Source organism: Cydia pomonella, chromosome 22 (assembly GCF_033807575.1).
Source record: "Cydia pomonella isolate Wapato2018A chromosome 22, ilCydPomo1, whole genome shotgun sequence".
NCBI lineage: Eukaryota > Metazoa > Arthropoda > Insecta > Lepidoptera > Tortricidae > Cydia > Cydia pomonella.
The window spans coordinates 9,723,090-9,743,835 of NC_084724.1; the positions used below are offsets into that span (position 1 = coordinate 9,723,090).

A 20,746-nucleotide genomic window follows, 5' to 3' on the forward strand; every position below is an offset into this window, starting at 1 on the left:
GGACAAGGAGAGGGATAAAATCTCAATCAAAACTCACAAGCATCCTTAGCTCACAACATGAATAAAAAACTAAAACTAACTACAATTAAAATAGGTAACTAAAGCTAAAAATTAAAATTACCAATCAAAATTTAAAATGTGTTTATATGTGTTTTGTATTGTTTTTATATGTTTTTTTATATTTTACTTTTATATTCAATTTGGAAAAAAGCTCGTCACCTAAGAAGAAAGATGAATAGATAATGTAACAACACAAAAAACAACAAAAAAAGGAAAATTTTATTGTTTAAACATCAGCTTGAAATTAAATTGAAATTGTTTTTTTTTTTTATATAAGCAAGTTTTCTAAGCGTCAATTCTTCCCTGTGGTTGGTAGGTTTATATCTGTAGTTGTCTCCGTGGATGCCAGTTTTGAGGACAGGCAACACCAGTCCCACAAGCCCGGACAGCGGCTTATACTGCGAAATAATTAAATATGTTTAAATAATAAAAAGCTAGGTCTTTATTTAGTCTCCTGCAATAATTTACGGGATGAATATATAGGTCACACTGAGCAAGTTTTACTATGGGACTAACCCCTAAATCAGGAAATAAAATGGTCTGTTTCATACAAACATGTCTGACCTTGACATTTTATATGGGAGGGTAAATTCTTTTTCATGATTTCGGGGTTGGTCCTATAGGTATGAGCAAATTTTACTATAGTAAAAGTTGCTCAGTATGACCTATATATTCACTCCGTAAATTATTACAGGTGACTAAATAAACACCCTGTATGTATAATGTGACATCTATATAATTCCATTAAATAATAATAAGAATCAAGGGTCAAACTCAGAAGGCTCCTCACTCTGCGGCCCTGACCACCGGCATCTTGGGCCCTGCCCCGCTGCTGGCGGCACCCTAGGTTAGGTTTTTATTATGTGTTTATATGTGTATTGTATTGTTTTACTCATATTACAAGAAAACCTAAACTCACACCTAAAATGAATAAAAGAGATACTAATCCAGCTCTATATACGTCCCACTGCTGGGCACAGGCATCCTTTCATAGGCGAAAGAGAGGGCTATAGTCCCACGCTGGCCCAATGTGGTTTGGGGACTTCACATACAACTCTGAATATCTTCACGAATATCTGCAGGTTTCTTTACGATGTTTTTCTTCACCGAAAAGCTAGTGGTAAATAACAAATGATACTCCGTACATAAATTCCGAAAAACTCATTTGCCAGGGTTTGAATCCGCGACCTCCGGATAGAAAGTCGGACTTCAGATCTACTCGGCCACCACCGCCTGCACTGTGTTGCAGTTTATAAAATAAAATACAGATAAAAAATAAAGATACTCACTGGATCTCGTCGTAGTCACCCACATCTGCAGGTGGGATCACAAATTCATCTTCGCACATGCTCTCATGGACGCAAATACCTTCACGTCCGTCAGGTTTCTTGCACGATATATTAGTTTCTGTTGAGATCGATGAAAAATGCGTTTATTATTGTTTTGTACTCGTCGACTGTATTGGTTGAATTCAGATTTCGTATACCAAACTATAATTGCTTACTTTTCATTTATGGGCTCCCAACTCAACTATAATATTTATACGCTGTACTATAAAGAATTTGATCAATCACGTGCCGCCGCGCTCCCATAGAAAAGACAAACGGGCAACTATTGCATGAGCATATTCATTCAACGCGCGTTTATGTCTTCTGTACTACATTTTTGTCTACTGAGATACCAATTTTTGTTAATTATTTAGGTTTTATAGTAAAAAAAAGTATTATTTTAGATAACTCGTAGAAAAGTATTGTAAACAATAGTGATATAATCAAGCTTTTCAATCTCTTACCTTACTAAGACAACTAAGCAAGCTTCGTTGCTTAAACACGGTACTCGACTGAAAGGCTCTCTATTAATATGACGATTGTATAAAATACTAATTAATTGCTCACGAGTCCGTTGAAATCGATAAATTTGGACCATACCTGTGATCTTTTGGATTATAGTCGCGTGTTTTTACAGTACCAACTTTTATCACAGGACGTAAAAAACTTACGGCTGGAAAGAGTGAGATCAATATCGTCTTCGTCAACCCAAGCGGCTTGCGCCAGCGCCATGAACACACTCAGCGCGACTAGCAGACGCCGATTCATGTCTGGAATTATAAAATTCATAATCAGCAATATTCCAGTCCATTGACAACATACCAGTGGCCAGTATCACTTTAAAAGGTTTTCCTTTTTTAGGGTTCCGTACATCGAAAGGAAAAAAACGGAACCCTTATAGGATCACTTTGTTGTCCATCCGTCCGTCTGTCTGTCTGTCAAGACCCTTTTTGTCAGGAACGCGTGAAGGTATCAAGCTGGAATTTATATTAAATACTCAGGTCTGCTATCTCTTGGAGCTGTGAAAAAAATCAAACTTATCAAAAGCAAACGCAATCAAAAGATACAGCCGTTTATGCCGCAAATTTTCGACACAAGGGAATCAAAACCTACAGGGTACTTCCCGTGAACTCAGAATCTTGAAATTTGTTACGAATCAACGTCTTATAGCACAGATAAAGGAAAAATAGCGAAAACCGTAAATTTTTAGTAACATCATGTAATAAAAATATTTTTAATAATTGATATAATTCGATTGTCGTGATGGGTGAACTTTTACTTATATACCTATAACCTATAATCCGTACGAATTAACTGTGCACTCAGCTGGAATGCGACCCCTCTCCCGGCGCCCCGCATTCGCCGCAAGCGCTCAGTAGCGATAGCATCTTTGTTGCCAGCGTCTCGTTTTAATCGTCTAAATACGGTTTAAATACTTTAAATCTCCTGTTGTTATTACTACCTACTACCTATACTTAGCGCGAGGTGCACAGTTAATTCGTACGGGTTGTACAGGTTTGTACGGAACCCTCGGTGTGCGAGTCCGACTCGCACTTGACCGGTTTATTTTTTAGTTAGCCCGTTATAGTCTCCCGCTGCTGGGCGAAGGCCTCTCCCAGTGATCAGCTCCCATTGTTGGGCTATTTCTGGCCAGTTACTGATGAAGGTGTCTAAGTCGCCCCGCCATTCAAGTCTGGGCCCGCCACGTCCGCGCTTAAGACGAAAGTAGAGGCCCCGTGCGAAATCGCTTTTTCATACAAGCGTAGTCCTCATTTTTCCCTCTTTGTGTTTTATTGAAAATATTTGACACAATTTGTTGTATATCAACAATAACCTTCCCCCTACGTTTGATTTTTTTTAGATTTTTTATTTATTATAAGAGCTAGGAGCATTTAAAAAAATATTAAATCTGTTTTTCGATTCTTATATAGTTAAGTGCTCCACTTTTGGCCATATTATGAGGTATACAAACTCTTGGTTTTCAATAAAGTTTTTATCGTATTGCAGAATCTGTTTATCGGTAAAGTTTGTATCGATTCTGGTAACAGCCATGCTCAAAATGATTTTTACAGTACATATGGGGATACTTTATAGCACTAGTGCGAGAAGTAGCATATTACGTTACTGTGTCGAACATTTAAAGGGCCATATGTACTGTAAAACGTTGTACGATACATGTGCGAATAGGTAATTCGCAACTCGTGTCGATTTAAAACACTCCCTTCGGTCGTGTTTTAATTTATCGCCACTCGTTTCGAATTTCCTATTTTTCGCACATGTATCGTAATGTACTATTGTAAGAAGTGCGCAACATGCACGTGGATTTAAAGTGTATCTCTTTGCCGGAATGTACGTGCCGAGATGGGTTGTTTTTTTAAAAAACGATTGCCATATTTTTAACGAACATTAGGAACTCCAGTATGTACAAACAGGACTGCCAATATGCCATTTATTAGCAAGAATCAAGGAAAATACTTCCAAGAATTACACATTAGCGTATTGGTAGGTATAATTTGATCTTACTCACCTGTTTATTTATATTTAAGTCTTATAACAATCTGTACTGACACTCTTATAGAAACTACTTCAAAACTTTAACAAGAAGCTCAATTAAAGATGAAATCTGTTATACCAAAACTCTCCAATCTTTTTTAAAGTCACGTTTTCAAACTTTATCGCAAATACTTTAGCATATCTAAAGTCTTCTCTGATGTGAATCATGATTCACATTGCTAAACCAGTTTCGTTTTGTTGTTGGCATTTTACTTGACGATAAGAAACTAAGTCTTATTACCAGCGTAACTTACTTCATATCCGTATAGCTGATATTACTTTTAAGATACTTTTATTCTAGGCTCTAATATTGCCGTAAATATAAAGGCTAATACGAACGTACGTTTTGATGTCAATTATGTATTTTATTACTATTCGCCCTTGTGTCTCGCTTAATACATATACGGACAGATCAAGTAAAATGCAAGCGCGAATCATAACAAAATGACATAGTTTTGAAATCAACTGCAAGCTCGAATTAAAAAGTTATTAAAATGCACTTATTGAAATCAAACGAGACAAGCTACTTATACTAAGAATCCTACAATGTGTTTTTTTTTAAATTAGATATAAGACATTAACGACCGGTTTGGCCTAGTGGCCCTGCCTACGAAGCTGATGGTCCCGGGTTCAAATCCTGGTAAGGGCATTTATTCGTGTGATGAGCATGGATATTTGTTCCTGAGTCATGGGTGTTTTCTATGTATTTAAGTATTTATAAATATTTATATATTATATATATCGTTGTCTAAGTACCCTCAACACAAGCCTTATTGAGCTTACTATGGGACTTAGTCAATTTGTGTAATAATGTCCTATAATATTTATTTATTTATTTATTAATATATGTATTGTTCTCTGAACTCCCCATCGGCACACAAACCTCCTCAAGGTTTTGCCTACTATGGGTCTTGTATTAAATTCTAGACTGTAAATTGTTTGTTTATTCAATAAATAAAAATAAAAAAATTGGCCTCATAGCCTCCGCATACTTATTTGCGTTGCACTGCAGGAAATCTGAGCCAGACCCAGCTAGTATCAGAAACATTCGCACATGAGGAAATGGCACATATCACTCGCCCTTAGAATATGGTCTAGGTCTAGGAAGACTTTTCTTGTTAGCGATGGTCTCTGTTTTGACTCGGGCAATTTGTTTTCGTATGTCCGGATGTTCTCCTCTACAGATTGCAATTTTCAACCAATTCTCGTGAAATTTTGTGAAAAGGTTAAGTAGTCGCATAAAAATTTTCTGTGGTTTCATTTTTTGAAAAATGTTTAATATGGTGGAATTGGTATAAACGACTTAAGTGCCATTAGACTTAAGAATAAGACCATTGTAAGTACCCTGTTTTTAAGGTTATCGATCTTATCACTAGGTCTACAGTTCACATGGCAATTAGGTGATTGGGTCAAACACAAAACTGTGTTCACGTCTTTTCTGTAGACATACCTTTTCTCTCTCATGTTTTTTTTTTAGTTTAGTTTATTTATTAACCATAATGTAACATGATCATTACATGGTAAGTCAGTATTTCACAATATTCTACACTATGAATTTACTATACGAAGTAAATACGATTAATAATATTAAAAATCTATTTACAATTTGCTTCAATTAAAATATTTTGTAATGATAAATATTCAGTAATCGAATAGAAGGCATGGTTTTGAAAAAAAGTCTTGACCGTGTTTTTGAATACATTATAAGGTAAATCTGTGACATTTGTGGGCAGTTTATTAAATAGCTTTATTTTTATGAAAATTCCCTGTTTTTGACACTTTTTTAATCTAAGTGATGGAAGTATTAGTTTACTACTGTCCCTTGTATTATAATTGTGACAATCCGAACGCTTAAGTAAAGTGCTTGCATTCTTGTGAATTTCCAACACAGAGTTGTATATGTTACTGTAAAAGCCCGAAGTACGGTAAAACCTAGGATATACCGGTAAGACCTAGGTTTTACCGATGCCGATCGGTAATAGCCCGAAATGTGAAATAATTATTGTTCACTTCGGGCTTTTACCGACATGGATTTGGTAAATCCTAGGTCTTACCACGTCGACCGGTAAAGGTTGAATCATCCACTGGTTCTTGACATTATTAGATGAAAATCTTGTATCAGTGTAAGGCGCGTTACATGTAGCGCCAGTTAGAGTGATGCTTCGTATTGTTTCGGCTATTTTACTAGTCATATAGATCTAGGTCTTTCGGTTTTGCTGAAGGTGAGAGTGAACTCTACTCACTGCAAATTCGAACGCGGTGAGTAGGGATGTAGAAGTCCTGAGAGCAGAGTAATGTACAGTGTGTCACATACCCTTTGTAAGCAATATGCCCAGTTGGTGGGAATTTTCGGGCTGTAGCTAGCCGCTGTAATGGGTAACAGAAACGCGTTCCGTATGTGGTTCGTTTTCCAGATGACTAGGGTGCATATCGCGAACGATTGGCATCTTGACTAGGTACCAAGGTTTAGGTATAGTCTACAGTAAAAACAAATTAGGTATCTATTAATAGTTCCCGCCTGTTGAAGCGACTATGGATGGGTGATCAAATGACACCCAGATGCTTTCAATTAAATAATTTTGTTATAATAAAAAAAAACCCTTTTGCCAAACGTGGGTTATGGTAGTGGTTCGTAAGGGAGAGAAATAAGCCTGTCTGGTTCCGTGGTATGTTGGTACTCCCCTGTCATGCTAGTTGGTCGTACCGAGGGCCGCTCCTGGTTAGCCAGGAACGTCTTTAAGCGCCGTGGACAGCTGATGTGGATGCGAAAGGAGGCCTCCGCGTCCCTAGGAACTATTAGTACGGCCGGTCGGAACAAAGGAACCGCGCCGCTAAAGGGTTATTTGAACCGGAATCTTACAGCTCTATTCTGTAAGACTGCTGTCGACCGAAAATGCGATTTTGTGTCTTAAGCAAGCTATTAGGTACTACAAGGACAGGAACACGCCGATCTATGCGTGCTTTCTGGACTTGTCAAAGGCGTTTGACCTGGTTGTGTAAGACAAGCTATAGTACAAGCTTACAAAAACGGGAGATTCCATTGAATATGTCGCGTTGCTTAAACATTGGTACAACAGCCAGGTCAACCGAGTGAGATGGGCGGGAGAGGAGTCTGACGAGTACAAACTACAATGTGGAGCGAGACAGGGAGGGCTAACATCCATTCTCCTTTTCAACGTCTACGTAAACGAGTTGATCGAGGCACTCAGCAGGGCACATGTCGGTTGCCATACAGGTGATGTGTGTTTTAACAATATAAGTTACGCTGATGACATGGCGTTGCTGAGGCCTTCGGCTGACGCGGTACGACAGCTCATTAATATTTGTGAGGAATACGCCGGGCAGCATGGTCTAAAATACAACACGGTCCAAAGTCAGTTTGTTATATTCAAAGCTCGTAAGTACTTATAACCCGTCTACGAAGCCGAGGATCATGTTGTGTGGCGTACCCCTCAAAGTTGTAGATCGCTTTAAGTATCTGGGGCATAGCTTACAACTGAATTGAATGACGATCTGGATCTGGAAAGGGAAAAAAGAGCGACAGCAGTGAGAGGCAATATGCTTGCCCGCAGGTTCCCACGGTGTAATACATCAGTTAAATTGACGCTCTTTAGAGCTTACTGTCAGAATTTCTACACATGCAGCCTGTGGGTGAAGTTTACACAACGAGCCTATAACGCATTACGCGTTCAATATAATAACATATTCCGTATGTGCTTTGCTTTCCAGATGACTAGGGTGCACTGCATAATGCAGAGATTATCGTATTGCAAACGATTGGCATCTTAACTAGGTACCAAGCTTTAGGTATAGTTTACAGTAAAAACAAATTAGGTATCTATTAATAGTTCTCGCTTGTTGAAGCGATCAAATAACACCCAGACGCTTTCAATTAAATCAATCAATCTTGAGGATGCTGTTGCGGCTGCCGAAGCACTGCAGCGCGTCCGTCATGTTCGCTGAGGAGCGAGTAGATGACTTTTTTGCTATTAGGCGGAAAAGAATCGCCTCCATGCTGAGACGGGTGCGCGGCAGCAGCAACAGTCTACTCAAGGTGTTGGCCGAGCGCCTCGAGTGCCCCGTTATAAAGTTTTGGGTGGAGGTGGCAATTGGGAGAGCGAAATAGAGTATGGCAATCTGCGCCCCTACTCTCCACACATCTTAGTGTTTAGTTATAAGTTCTTATTTTTGTTTTTTCTCCTACTACCTAATTAGCATAGTTTTAAGTTTATACTAATAGTCGTTATGGATCAGTGATCTGAAATAAACGGTTTTTTTTATTATTTATACTCAGGGTACGAGACAAAACTTAAATACGTCCTTTTCTACATATTAAAGGTTGTGCTAAACTATTTACTTTTATACCTAACATTTTATTCTGTAAGAAAAGGAGACACTTGACCTATCCGACGCGTCGCGTGTGATGTCACGGCGCGAAGCTCATGAACGCGACTTACGCGACCGCACAGGACCGGACCCTAAAGGCATCAGCGCCAGAGTACTTTGAACGTACCGCGCGATCAAAACTGCTAACGTTGTTGCTACGCTGAAACTACTCTCGCGATTGTACAGTCGCGCACAGTATAACCTAATCTTACTTTGATTAGAATAACGTGCATCGTTACACTGTTTATTGCGGTCCCGCTCCCACTGATAATATATTTAACACTCGTATTTCATAAAAATTGTCATAGTGCTGACTGTTAATGTTCTGGTTTTGCTGTAGGTTTAGTTACAAATTTTCAACAACAAGCCGCGGCGGCTCTCTCTGGAGTACGGAAGGTGGGACAGGGAGAACACCCCCCTGATGTGGAATATATGGTATGACTGGGCCATAAGGGGGGCCCAGCTTCCCTGCATGATCACCATCTGCTATGCTGACGACACCATGGTGGCTGTGCGGGGAAGGCACATGGACGATAACTTTTTCAGAGCGGCGGTAGCCACAGAGATGTCAGTGGGTCGCATCGAACGCCTAGGATTGAATGTGTCCCTCTCGAAGACTCAAGCAATTGTCTTCGGGGGACCTGGAAGGGCGCTACCTGAGGACTTAACTATAGTTGTTGCAGGTGAGAGGGTTCCGGTCAATTCACACATGAAGTACCTGGGTCTTGTTCTTGACCGGAGGTGGAATTTTGAACAGTATTTCCTCAGGTTAGCGTCCCGAATCGTGGGTGCTGCCTCAGCCCTTAGCCGGCTATTACCAAACGTGGGTGGGCCGATAGCCCCTTGTCGGTGCCTGTACGTGGGCGTTGTTCGGAGCATGGCCTTATACGGGGCACGAATTTGGGCAGACAGGCTCTTGGCTAAAGCCAAGCCTCTCCTAAGGCGTCCGCTGAGGGTGGTGGCCTTGCGCATAATAAAGGCATACCATACGGTGTATTTCGCGGTGGCATGAGCCCTGGCAGGCACTCCACCCTGGTAGCTGGAAGTTAAAATGATAGCTGGAAATTACCGTATGAGATCAGAGGCCAGAGCGCGTGGAGAACGCCTCGACCCAGAGGAGGCGAAGAGAGAGCAACGACAGGCTGTCAAGAGCCTGTGGGACCGCTGGAAGAGCGACCAGGAGGATTCCTCCTATAGAGTCCGCAGTATAGGGGCTCTCCTCCAGTCATTCAACCAGTGGCTCCATAGAGAACACGGGGTGCCCAGCTACAGATTGACGCAGGTAACAACCGGACACGGTTGCTTCAACAATCTGCCATGACACGGCCCAGTACACACTTGAATCGTGCAGGCGATGGGCTGTGGTACGCCAAAACATGGTGGTGGCAGTGGAAATCACGAGTGGGGACCTCTCGCTGCACGACGTCGTGTCGCCCATGTTGCGCAGCAAGAGGGCATGGAAGGAAGTTGAGGTCTTTTGCGAAACCGTGATTTCCCTAAAGGAAGCAGCGGAGTGGTTGCGCGAAGATAGTGCAGATGCGCTACCGCTCCGGCGTAGGCGGAGAGGGAGGGTCTCCTCCCTAGGTAGGCAATATGCCCAAGCCAACAGCTAGTTCCTCCCCTTCGTAGAGCCAGTGGATTGGGGGGCCCACACGGAACGGCTCTGCACGTGTGGGAGGAGAGCCAAGCGTCCTGGTGCTCTTCCTCATTGGCGTGGGTGTCCAACACAGGTCGGTCGGGCTACCGAGGGGCGTCGCGGATAGAATGCCGCAAGCGATCCCATGACGCTCCCCTAACGGCAAAGAGGATGACACCGCAGGGGATGTTAGTGGGTATTCTCTTCCCCTTCCTCTGGCTAACAGAGGGAGTTACGGGAGGAGCGAGTCCCACATACCACCCGGGTGGTAAGAGAATGACTTTTTTGTTAGAATTTATGAATATATTTTGCATGCAATATACCCTAACACGTTTTTTTTTAATATTCTACCTACTTAATAATTGTATTTAAAGAAAAAGTAGAAGAAATCAGGAAAAATCATAAAATATTAGTTATGGCCGCCCTCCCTTGGCGCGCAGCCCACCGTGCACCCCCCAATGGGCTTCCCCAGCCCGAGGTGAGATGCGTAAATGCATTTACCCCTGCGTCAAAAAAAAAGAGGACAGGGAGAACACGCTTATCATTAATGCTGTTGCTTTCCAGAATAACTACCCCGCGTGAGCCTGACGTAACCCCGTCGCCTCTAAATGGCGATCCAAGTATTCCCCGTAGAATCATGTGTCCATCTGTTCAAGAGGTGTTAGTTGCACCACCCACACCCACCCCCGAAAATGCAAAGGGCATTAATTATTACTCGAGCTGGAGTTCCAAGAGGCGATGGCCTCACTCAGTACTGCCTGAGCTCCAGCGCGGTCCCTCGGTACTTATTTATTAGGATAATGTTCCTTTTTTTGCTCAAATTAAATGCGTATGTGTGTTTTATTGATATTAGTAAACCGACCTGGTCTCGAAACAATATTTTAAACTTAATAGAGCAAATTTCTCATTACTCCTAAGAATATTCTCCTGAAAGTTCTCCGACACATTTCTTTATAAGGCGTCCGTAGTATTTTGAATACAAACTATTTATTATTTATATCAAGTTGTTTCTTTGTACATGTGTTTTTCGGATACTTGAGTTTTTACAAGCTTTTATAAAACTTAATCTTGGGAGCTAAACTTGACACTTGAATTTTGGTTTATGTAAATCGGAAGAAAAGTACGATTTAGTATTTTTTTGGAAACAAAAAACATTGTTTGTACAAGTTTTTATCGCTTACCGTACTTTTCTTTCGTGCGGTACATTCAGAGTACTCTGGCGCTGATGCACTGCTGCCTTTAGGGTACGGTCCTGTGCGGTCGTGTTCATGAGCTTCGCGCCGTGACATCACACGCGACGCGTCGGACAGGTCAAGTGTCTCCTTTTCTTACAGAATAAAATGTTAGGTATAAAAGAAATAGTTTAGCACAACCTTTAATATGTAGAAAAGGACGTATTTAAGTTTCGTGTCGTACCCTGGGTATAAAAAAAACAAAAGAAACCGTTTATTTCAGATCACTAATCCATAACGACTTAAAACTATGCTAATTAGGTCCTTAGAGAAAAATAAAAATAAGAACTTATAACTAAAAACTAAGATGTGTGGAGAGTAGGGGCGCAGGTTGCCATACTCTATTTCGCTGCCCCAATTGCCACCTCCACCCAAAACTTTATAACGGGGCACTCGAGGCGCTCGGCCAATACCTTGAGTAGACTGTTGCTGCTGCCGCGCACCCGTCTCAGCATGGAGGCGATTCTTTTCTGCCTAATGGCAAAAAAGTCATCTACTCGCGCCTCAGCAAACATGCCGGACGCGCTGCAGTGCTTCGACAGCCGCAACAGCATCCTCAAGATTGATTGATTTAATTGAAAGCGTCTGGGTGTTATTTGATCGCTTCAACAAGCGAGAACTATTAATAGATACCTAATTTGTTTTTACTGTAAACTATACCTAAACCTTGGTACCTAGTTAAGATGCCAATCGTTCGCAATACGATAATCTCTGCATTATGCAGTGCACCCTAGTCATCTGGAAAGCGAAGCACATACGGAACGCGTTTCTGTTACCTATTACAGCGGCTAGCTACAGCCCGAAATTCCCACCAACTGGGCATATTGCTTACAGAGGGTATGTAACACACTGTACATTACTCTGCTCTCAGGACTTCTACATCCCTACTCACGGCGTTCGAATTTGCAGTGAGTAGAGTTCACTCTCACCTTCAGCAAAACCGAAAGACCTAGATCTATATGACTAGTAAAATAGCCGAAACAATACGAAGCATCACTCTAAATGGCGCTACATGTAACGCCCCTTACACTGATACAAGATTATCATCTAATACTGTCAAAAACCAGTGCATGATTCAACCTTTACCGGTCGCCGTGGTAAAACCTAGGATTTACCAAATCCATGTCGGTAAAAGCCCGAAGTGAACAATAATTATTTCACATTTCGGGGTTTTACCGATCGGCATCGGTAAAACCTAGGTCTTACCGGTATATCCTAGGTTTTACCGTACTTCGGGCTTTTACAGTAACATAATATATAAACAATGATATGACCGTCATTACCTCAAGCTTCACAAAGTAGGTCCTCGCAGATGTGCGCCAATTTACCCCGTATATTATTCTAATCGAGCGTTTTTGTAAAATTAATACCCGGTTTACATCTACTGCATTTCCCCAAATAGTAATCGCATAAGTTAGTACACTTTGAACATAGGCATAATATACAGTTTTTAAAGTTTTTTTGTTAACTAGAGGTTTTAGTTTCAGCAATGCGTAATTGGCTGATGCTAATCTATTACAAACTTTATCAATATGCATGCAATGTGCTAGTTGAATGTCAATTTCATAGCCTAAGAAACATGTATTGTGAGTGTACTCAAAATGAGAAGGGCTCTTGGCACTCCCATCAAAAAACAGTTATATTTTTTTATCATATAGGGGGCAAAAAAGCAGTCGAATAGGCTGATGGTAAGCGATTACCGTGTCGTTGGACACCTGCAACACCAGAGGGGTTGTAAGTGCGTTTCCGACCTTTGTGATGGGAGTAAGCTGTTTTCTTGAAGGTTTGAAAGTCATATCGGTCCGAAAATACCGCAGGCGACAGTTCATTCCACAGTTTAGCTGTGCAACGCACGAAACTTCTAGAGAAACACACAGGTTATATTATAATAAAAAAAATATACAGTAAAAAAAACCTAAATCTCATATTTATTAAACTTTACATATAACAATGAGTATCATGTCAATGTTCTTCTCAAACGTTCCTATCGAATGATGCTGTATCGGTTGGCAGCTATAGCATTCTTGGTGAGCTCGTCTCGTATCCAGTCTGCTGAAGGTACCAGGGAGCCCAGTACCGCTGTGTTTGATACGCAGTTCTGCCGAACTAGCCCGGCCACGATCAGTCCTTCGCCCTGTAGACGAATAGAACGTATTTGAAGTAGGAGTAGGCGCTGCATAATGGTGCTATGAGTACATATAATCAAAAAAATATTGACATATTTCGAAGCCAAACCTACCAGTGATCAAAGCCAAAAGAGAGCCGCAGAGAAGAGCGAATGATTGCTGATCCTGAGGCCTTAAAGCAGATCTATTTGACGAGGCTAATGAGCCGCGTCGTTAGTAGCGTCTTTCTTTGGTCAAATATCAATGTCTCAAAGGCCAAAAGTTTGTCTGATACTGACAACCATATTAGACAAGTCTCGCTCATATTGTCACACAGACGTGGTAAGTGACCATCTCCGTATAGTTATCGATAATTAAGGTCTGACAAGAGCCTAAAAGTAGACTTACGTCAGAAGGGCACATGACTGGTGACCCTGAGGACACAGAGCAGGTCCCACTAGTATGGCCGCATGCTGCATCATAACTGGATCCCTGCTCTGTACAGCTACCGGATGTCACTGACATAGGCGTCTGAAATCAGGCAAATAAGTGACTCTGTCAAAAAATACCTATAGTTACTTAGTATTTAAAAGGTAGATTCAGATCGTTAGAGCAGAGTAACCGGTTTGAGAAATTAATCAACATACATATCTCTGCGGGTTGTAACTCAAAAGTTGAGATTCAACTGGAATTCGACTGTATATTTTCCGACAACACTGCTTTATTATAACTGGTCACCAAGTATCTGTATAAAGGTAACCGGAAAATGTATTCTAATCTAGGTACTTACAAACACAAGCTGATCTTTCTTATCAAAGCCGATAGCAACACAGTCCCCAGCTAGTGGTGTCTTGAGTCCCAGACAGGCCCCAGTTTGCTTCTCCGGCCAAGGAACCTCTTCGTCCAGCAGTAGAAGCGCTGTGTCGTGTTCTCGCGTCCCTGGAACATTGCATTTATAATTATTGAACAACCAATGACTGGTGACATAGACAATGGATGATAATATGCTGCACATCTGGTAAATATTAAGATAAAAAATCTATTTATTCCCCTCTTCATTGTTCACTGCAGAGCTGGCGCTGTGAAAGATTCGACTACTCATATAACACATTTAAACAAGATACAAGGATGAAAGACGACCGTGCAGTGGATGAAGCCCTCAAAGATTGAAATGCTCTTTAAAAATCCAGGTTCCGAAAAATGGCTTAAATTATTACTGACATCAGAGGCCAAGATATTTTTATGCCACTGAGCTAGCTTTTGGACTAAAGTCCAAACCCGTACGCCCTAAAGGGCGTAGTTAGATTTCGATTGTATTCTTAGTGAAACACTTTAAAACCAGAGGTTTCAGAGCACTTCCAGATACCTAATTTATTACGTCAGGAAACCGAGACCAACTAGACCAATTTAACTTACCCGAGTTGAATTGAGTATTCTTCGCAGTGCTATTCACAGTATAGTGCTTGTCTGAGCCTGGCAGTTGCACCCACAGCTTGGATCCTTTTCCACCTAGCACGCAGGAGGCAGACGTCAGCACAATCTTGGATCCTATGATCGCCCCTCCGCAGTAGAGGCCAGAGGGAGATTTTGTGCGGGGGTTGCCACCATCTCTGAAATCGTTAAAATACAAAAATGTTGTAGTTGGCTTTGGTGTTGAGGCCCTGCTAGTGGAATCTTCGAGGCCCTAATATGCCCCAGTTTTGCCTTTTCGGCCAGCAAATTGAAAATCTATTGAGAAAATATTGATCCTTTTATTATACTTGAGGGGAAGGGATGAGGAGGGGAATGTCAAAAATATATGAGAACAACATCGTTAACTAAAAATTGAAGTGCTACATAAAAATGAATATAAGTGGCTCTGTGAGTTGTAGACCTCGCGATAAGATTCAATTATAAGCTTAAAAATTTAAAACAAAAAACTCTTCATTAAGTCATTCACGCAGCATACTCACAATGGTCCTAAAGGCAATAGACACTAATAGCACTTAAGTTCTTTATGACAATTTCCACCATTTTGAACATTTTCCTCAAACGAAACGATAGGAAAATTCTAACTAATGAACTTGCTCACAAAATTTCACGAGAATTGGGTGAGACTTGCGACCTGTAAAGGAGAATATCCAGACATACGAAGGCAGTTTGCCCGAGTCAAAATGAATGCTTCGGTCAATTATGTATGAAATGAATTAATGAATGTAATATATGAAAGAACCTAGTTATGGAAGGCAAGGATCAAAATCTCCATATACCAAAAAGTTTCCGACAAAAAACCATAAATAGATGGCGCTACAATACCTAGAATACTTGTGAAAAAAATCTAATCATAGACAGCGCACTTAACTCCGTCAATAACGCCTAGGTTCTTAGCTACTCTAGCGCTACTCTGGAGAGATTTGGAACTATTATTTATAACTGACAGCTGGACACTTTTGCAACAATTCTGCTTAAGGAGTTTCTTTTCCTTGCCTCTACCTTCCATAGTCTTAAGATAATGGCTAGGATAATATTCTAAGGTTTTATTCAAATTTCAAAACCCATATACTTGCCGGTATAACCCAACGCACCATGGACACGAATCCTTCGTTCCCGATCTACACCCTGAAAAAGAAAACGAAATTTTGTAGTGTCTGTACTAAGAATTGTAGTCGTATATTGCATATCCTTTTCGACCAGTTTTCGACAGTGGCCAAGTTCTAAAAAGTAGTGCGAGCCATTTTATTTAATTTCATCCGTTTTCACCAAAAGGTGTTACAAGTTTAGAGTGGGTATCTGTGTGTCCGTCTGGCATCGTAGCTCCCCAAAGGATGAATTGTTTTGAGTCCAATATTTATTTATAAAAGAAAAGTGTTGTCTATCGAGATGGTTCTTAGATAGGTTTCAAGTCGCTAGAAAGCTTTGAATATTCTTCGCTGTCAACTTTATTTTCTTTCGAATAACCATCAGTGAAACTTGAAAAACTGATTTGCTGAACTTAAAAACGAATTGTACTAACAGTGTAATAGCCAAGCTCTTGTTTACCTGTGTCTGTTTTGCTCCGGTCTGTGGCCGTTGGCTCGGTGGTCGTCATATTTGGAAATACGCAACACCAGTCCCACTTGCCCGGACAGCTGCCAATTCTGAGTAAATAAAGTCTAAAATCAATAAGTATAGTGATCTGAGAAGAGGTGTGTTTTACTAATGGATATGTTAGATTGTGATGGCGCGCACAGACACGCATCACAATACCACGCCGCCGCCGCGTGACAGACGGCCGGAGCTACCCATCGCGCCGCATGCCGGCCGCCGAACGACTGAGAGTCGCCGCCCCCGCCCGCGCCCCGCGAGCCGCGCACTATAAAAGCCAGCGCGGTCGCCTAGATAGGAGGCAGTCGCTCTTACCGCCTTCCGCTGTAAGGACCGCTGCTCTCCCGGTACGAGCCGGCGTGTTTACAGACGCGTTAAGGCTCCCGGTCCCTAGCCACCCTACCCTTCCTGATTCCCATAGGCCAGTTGAGCCGGCGCGTTTGAAGACGCGTGAAGGCCCCTGGAGTACGTACCCTTCCTGATCCCGTAGCCCAGTTGAGCCGGCGCGTTTGAAGACGCGTGAAGGCACCTGGAGTACGTACCCCTTCCCGATTCCTTATCCCAGTTGTGCCGGCGTGTTTACAGACGCGTGAAGGCACCCGGGTTATCCACCCCAATACTATCTCGCTCCCGTCAAAACCGCCCCTTCACTCTTAGGGGATACCGATCCCAAAACTCGCGAACTTTATAATAAACCGGCATAAAAGCCCGCCGATTTATGATACAGCATTAACTTTGGTTTCTTTGTCTCACCGTGCACCCTCTCTCTCCTCTGAGCTAACTAGGAAACCCTCGCTCCTGTCTGGAACAAGGGAGTTGTATGAGGCCACGCCCGCCCCGGCGAACGTGACCCCATCACAAGATAGTGTGATCTCTTTTTGTGCATCAGTTTGGCCACAGGGTTAGTAAAAATTAGAAATTGATTTGAATTTTTGATGAGTTCGTCCACCATAAACACGTTGTCTTTAAGATGCATCCACACCGCAGTCAACTTTTGTGGAGAAAGTTACGTAATGTTACCGTATTGCACAGTGCTGCTCCAAAAAACTTATTAACTGCGGTATGGATCCCTCTTTACGTATACTTGCTGACATGGCAGCAATGACAGCTGCATGACATGGTGTTCGTTCTACTTTTGCTCGCGTTGTAGCGGTGATAGGCTGGTTGCTTGCTGAATATTGCCGACTTGTTTAGACACCTACCTAATCTCGCTGTCGTCGATGATACCGCCTGGTTGGAACACGTGATCTTCCGTGCACATACTCTCATGAACGCACATGCCATCTCTGCCGTCCTTAGTTTTGCATGCCTTGGTTTCTGTTGAGATAATTAGATAAAATTAGTTTCACTGCAAAGCTACGAACCGGTTTTTAAAATACCGGTTTATTTCGGTTTTTCTCCGAACTTTTAAAAGCCTGGTAGTGTGTCACGTTAACATAGACACCTACATAGGAAGAAACCGGTTTTTATTGTTCTAAACCGGTTAATTCGACAAGAACTGTTCTTATAAAAACCGGTTTAAAATAACGGGTTTTCGAGCGAAACCGATATTAAAAGGATTTGCGCCAAGTACATGATTTGGAAATTTAACCTGTTTCCCAATCCAGGTCCTATATATAACTACATATGTAAACTGTTTCGGGGAAAATAAAACACAGGAAATATTTCAAACAGTATACGACACATGGATTATACTTACGGCCGGTAGGTGTGAGGTCTATGTCATCATCATCATCATCGTCACGACGCACGCGCAGCGCGGCCGCCAGCGCCACACACACACTCAACACAGCTAGCTGATGCAGTTTCATGGCTGAAACATTTGAGGGAGTTCTCATTAATATGCCTCAGTCCTTGTAGCAGTAGTCATCCTAACTAGCAACTTTATAAAAGGAAGAGTAACATTCCTAACAAAATAACGGTACTTTTTCTATGAAACCCATTTCGGGAGAAACCGGTTTCCACTAACTAAATCTTAACGAATCACTTTGATTTTGATGTCGATCGCTTCAGGTAATAATTTCTAGGCTTATAGGTTTCACCTTGGAGGATTTGAAAACTGGAGACGCCTTGACTGTAATTTTCTGTACAAAACAGTCTACCGATTTTTGCGGGGGAGGGGCACGCCAAATGTATGGCTATTTCTACGTAGCGTACAAATAGCCAGGTCAGATAAACGTAAGTCCATACAATACATATGACCATTGGCCGAGCTTTTCGACGGAGGGGTAATCTCTTAAAGGCGTCTCCAGTTGTTAAATCCTCCAAGGGTCTCACAAAAAAAAAATGTTTTGGAAATTTTGAAAAAAAAAAGGAAATCCTATAAACCTAGTTTTTCATTGTGTCAATCAATAAGATACTAAAAATTATGGAGAATGGAAAATATTTAGAAGTGGAGAAACATTTTGTCTTTTTTGTATAGATGTTCACGTGCTATATTTCCCGATTAAATCATTGACATATATCTTAAGGATGGACAATGCGGGCAATAAGAATAATAATAAGAAAGATAAACAAATAAAATAATAATAATAATAATGGGGCCAGTACAGCGGTGTTACGAGAATTCCGGCGAGTTGATATGTTCGCATCACGCGCGCTTGGTCGCAAGTCGCAACTAAGATGCGTTGGACTGCACGATTGGCTAGAGTTCGTGAGTGACACCACTGAACTACTCGTAACACCATTCTTAGTACCCGTAAGGACCCGTCTTAGTTATATGTCAATGACTTAAATATAAATCGAACAATGTCGCACAATAATGTTTAATGTTGTCTTTAATGCGGCACAAAACCTTAAGATAACCCCGTGCTATTTATTTCAGATAACTAAGTACCTAGTTTCACTTCTTATTGTTTCTCAAAGAACATAAGACCAAGCCTATTTTAACATTATAGTTAGGTACCAAATTTTGGACATCTCGTGTCAATATTTTAAGTGTTATAACCTTTTAACGAGCAAGATTCTTAACTAAAACATCATCGCCAATCTACATTAATAATAATAATAATAATAATTCAGCCTATACACGTCCCACTGCTGGGCACAGGCCTCCTCTCATGTGCGAGAGGGCTCGGGCTATAGTCCCCACGCTAGCCCAATGCGGATTGGGGACTTCACATACACCTTTGAATTTCTTCGCAGATGTATACAGGTTTCCTCACGATGTTTTCCTTCACCGAAAAGCTAGTGGTAAATATCAAATGATATTTCGTACATAAGTTCCGAAAAACTCATTGGTACGAGCCAGGATTTGAACCCGCGACCTCCGGATTGAAAGTCGGACGTCATATCCACTCGGCCACCACCGCTTATCTACATTATGTATATTTTATTAACTAAAACTATTTACTCAAACTTGTTAATATTCAGCTCATACTGGACAACTTTTATTATGGGGTCAACTTCGAAATCGTCAAAATAAAAATTGACTCACCCATTGAAAGTTTCAACACAAGGCTAGCCCAAAAGTATGAAATATTCAAATTTTATTTAGTGATATCGAGATTGGTCCCATAGTAAAAGTTCGGTATGACCTAAACATTAACGGACTTTAGTAAATGCTTTAGTTAATATACATACTGTATAGTTCTAAATATACTAGGTACAAAAAACAAAATACAAGAAAATCTCTTTTTTAAGAACTTTGCCCTATATAGGTTTATATAACTTAATAATTTCTACTAAATCTGATAAATGCTTACTTAGGTACACTAAAAAGACTGACTAACATACCTGTTTATTTATAACATACGCGATGACACAGATTCACAACAACTGTTTACAAATCCTTTAGATATTCAATAATATTACACATAACAATTCGATTTGCTGTTACTAAATCACTTTAATCTCTGTTATAATATATCATTGTTTTAGTTTTAATTAAAATATTCAAGAATAATTTGTGCGTCTTCCTTGTCTCGATTCACAGTCATAACTAAACCAGTTTTGTTTTGCACATAGCCGCAAAATCATTACACATTTTTAGGTAATCTAATTTGAGCCTTGTTATTATCAGTACTGGGTTGAATTTATTTTTACAGAATAACTGTAGTTAAAGTCATCCTCAATTGATGTCTTCGTAAGATACAAATATGTTTGCAGTTCAAAAACGCATTAAGTAATAAACGACATAGGTCAAAGTAGCGGTAAAAACAAGTTGGTAAGACCATTTTAAGCTTGCAGTTAGTAACGAACTTATTATGCGTAAAATAAGGTTTAATTTAGTTTGTAAATTATATCGTGGCGAAACAATGTTTAGGTTCTCGGAACTTGATATGATTCAAATCTAATTAAAGATGATAGGGGTTTGGAGTCATTAATATATTGTTTAATAAACATAGTATCGACCTCATCTGTTGGGACTGGCGGTGTTATAAT

At 40.9% G+C, this 20,746-nt stretch overlaps 3 protein-coding genes across 9 annotated transcripts in view; 1 reads left to right on the forward strand and 2 right to left on the reverse strand.

Moving 5' to 3' along the window:
* Positions 1 to 20,746, forward strand: part of LOC133530130 (organic cation transporter 1-like) — a 47,147-nt gene that overhangs the window by 18,849 nt on the left and 7,552 nt on the right. The gene's annotated exons all lie outside the window — the stretch shown is intronic.
* Positions 262 to 4,110, reverse strand: LOC133530133 (uncharacterized). Its single transcript, XM_061867980.1, has 4 exons — positions 3,916 to 4,110; positions 2,060 to 2,158; positions 1,350 to 1,467; positions 262 to 458 (listed from the first exon to the last, which is right to left on the reverse strand). Exons 2-4 carry the CDS (start codon positions 2,154 to 2,156, stop codon positions 353 to 355), a joined length of 321 nt encoding a protein of 106 aa, XP_061723964.1. The 5' UTR covers positions 2,157 to 2,158; positions 3,916 to 4,110; the 3' UTR covers positions 262 to 352.
* Positions 13,096 to 20,454, reverse strand: LOC133530131 (ovochymase-2-like). Of its 2 annotated transcripts, none has more exons than XM_061867979.1 (9): positions 20,099 to 20,454; positions 18,063 to 18,176; positions 17,566 to 17,680; positions 16,319 to 16,416; positions 15,847 to 15,898; positions 14,717 to 14,910; positions 14,091 to 14,239; positions 13,709 to 13,831; positions 13,096 to 13,329 (listed from the first exon to the last, which is right to left on the reverse strand). In XM_061867979.1, exons 2-9 carry the CDS (start codon positions 18,172 to 18,174, stop codon positions 13,180 to 13,182), a joined length of 993 nt encoding a protein of 330 aa, XP_061723963.1. In that variant the 5' UTR covers positions 18,175 to 18,176; positions 20,099 to 20,454; the 3' UTR covers positions 13,096 to 13,179. The 2 variants fall into 2 exon arrangements, with proteins under 2 accessions (XP_061723963.1, XP_061723962.1); XM_061867978.1 differs by having other exon boundaries at positions 16,319 to 16,431; positions 20,099 to 20,311.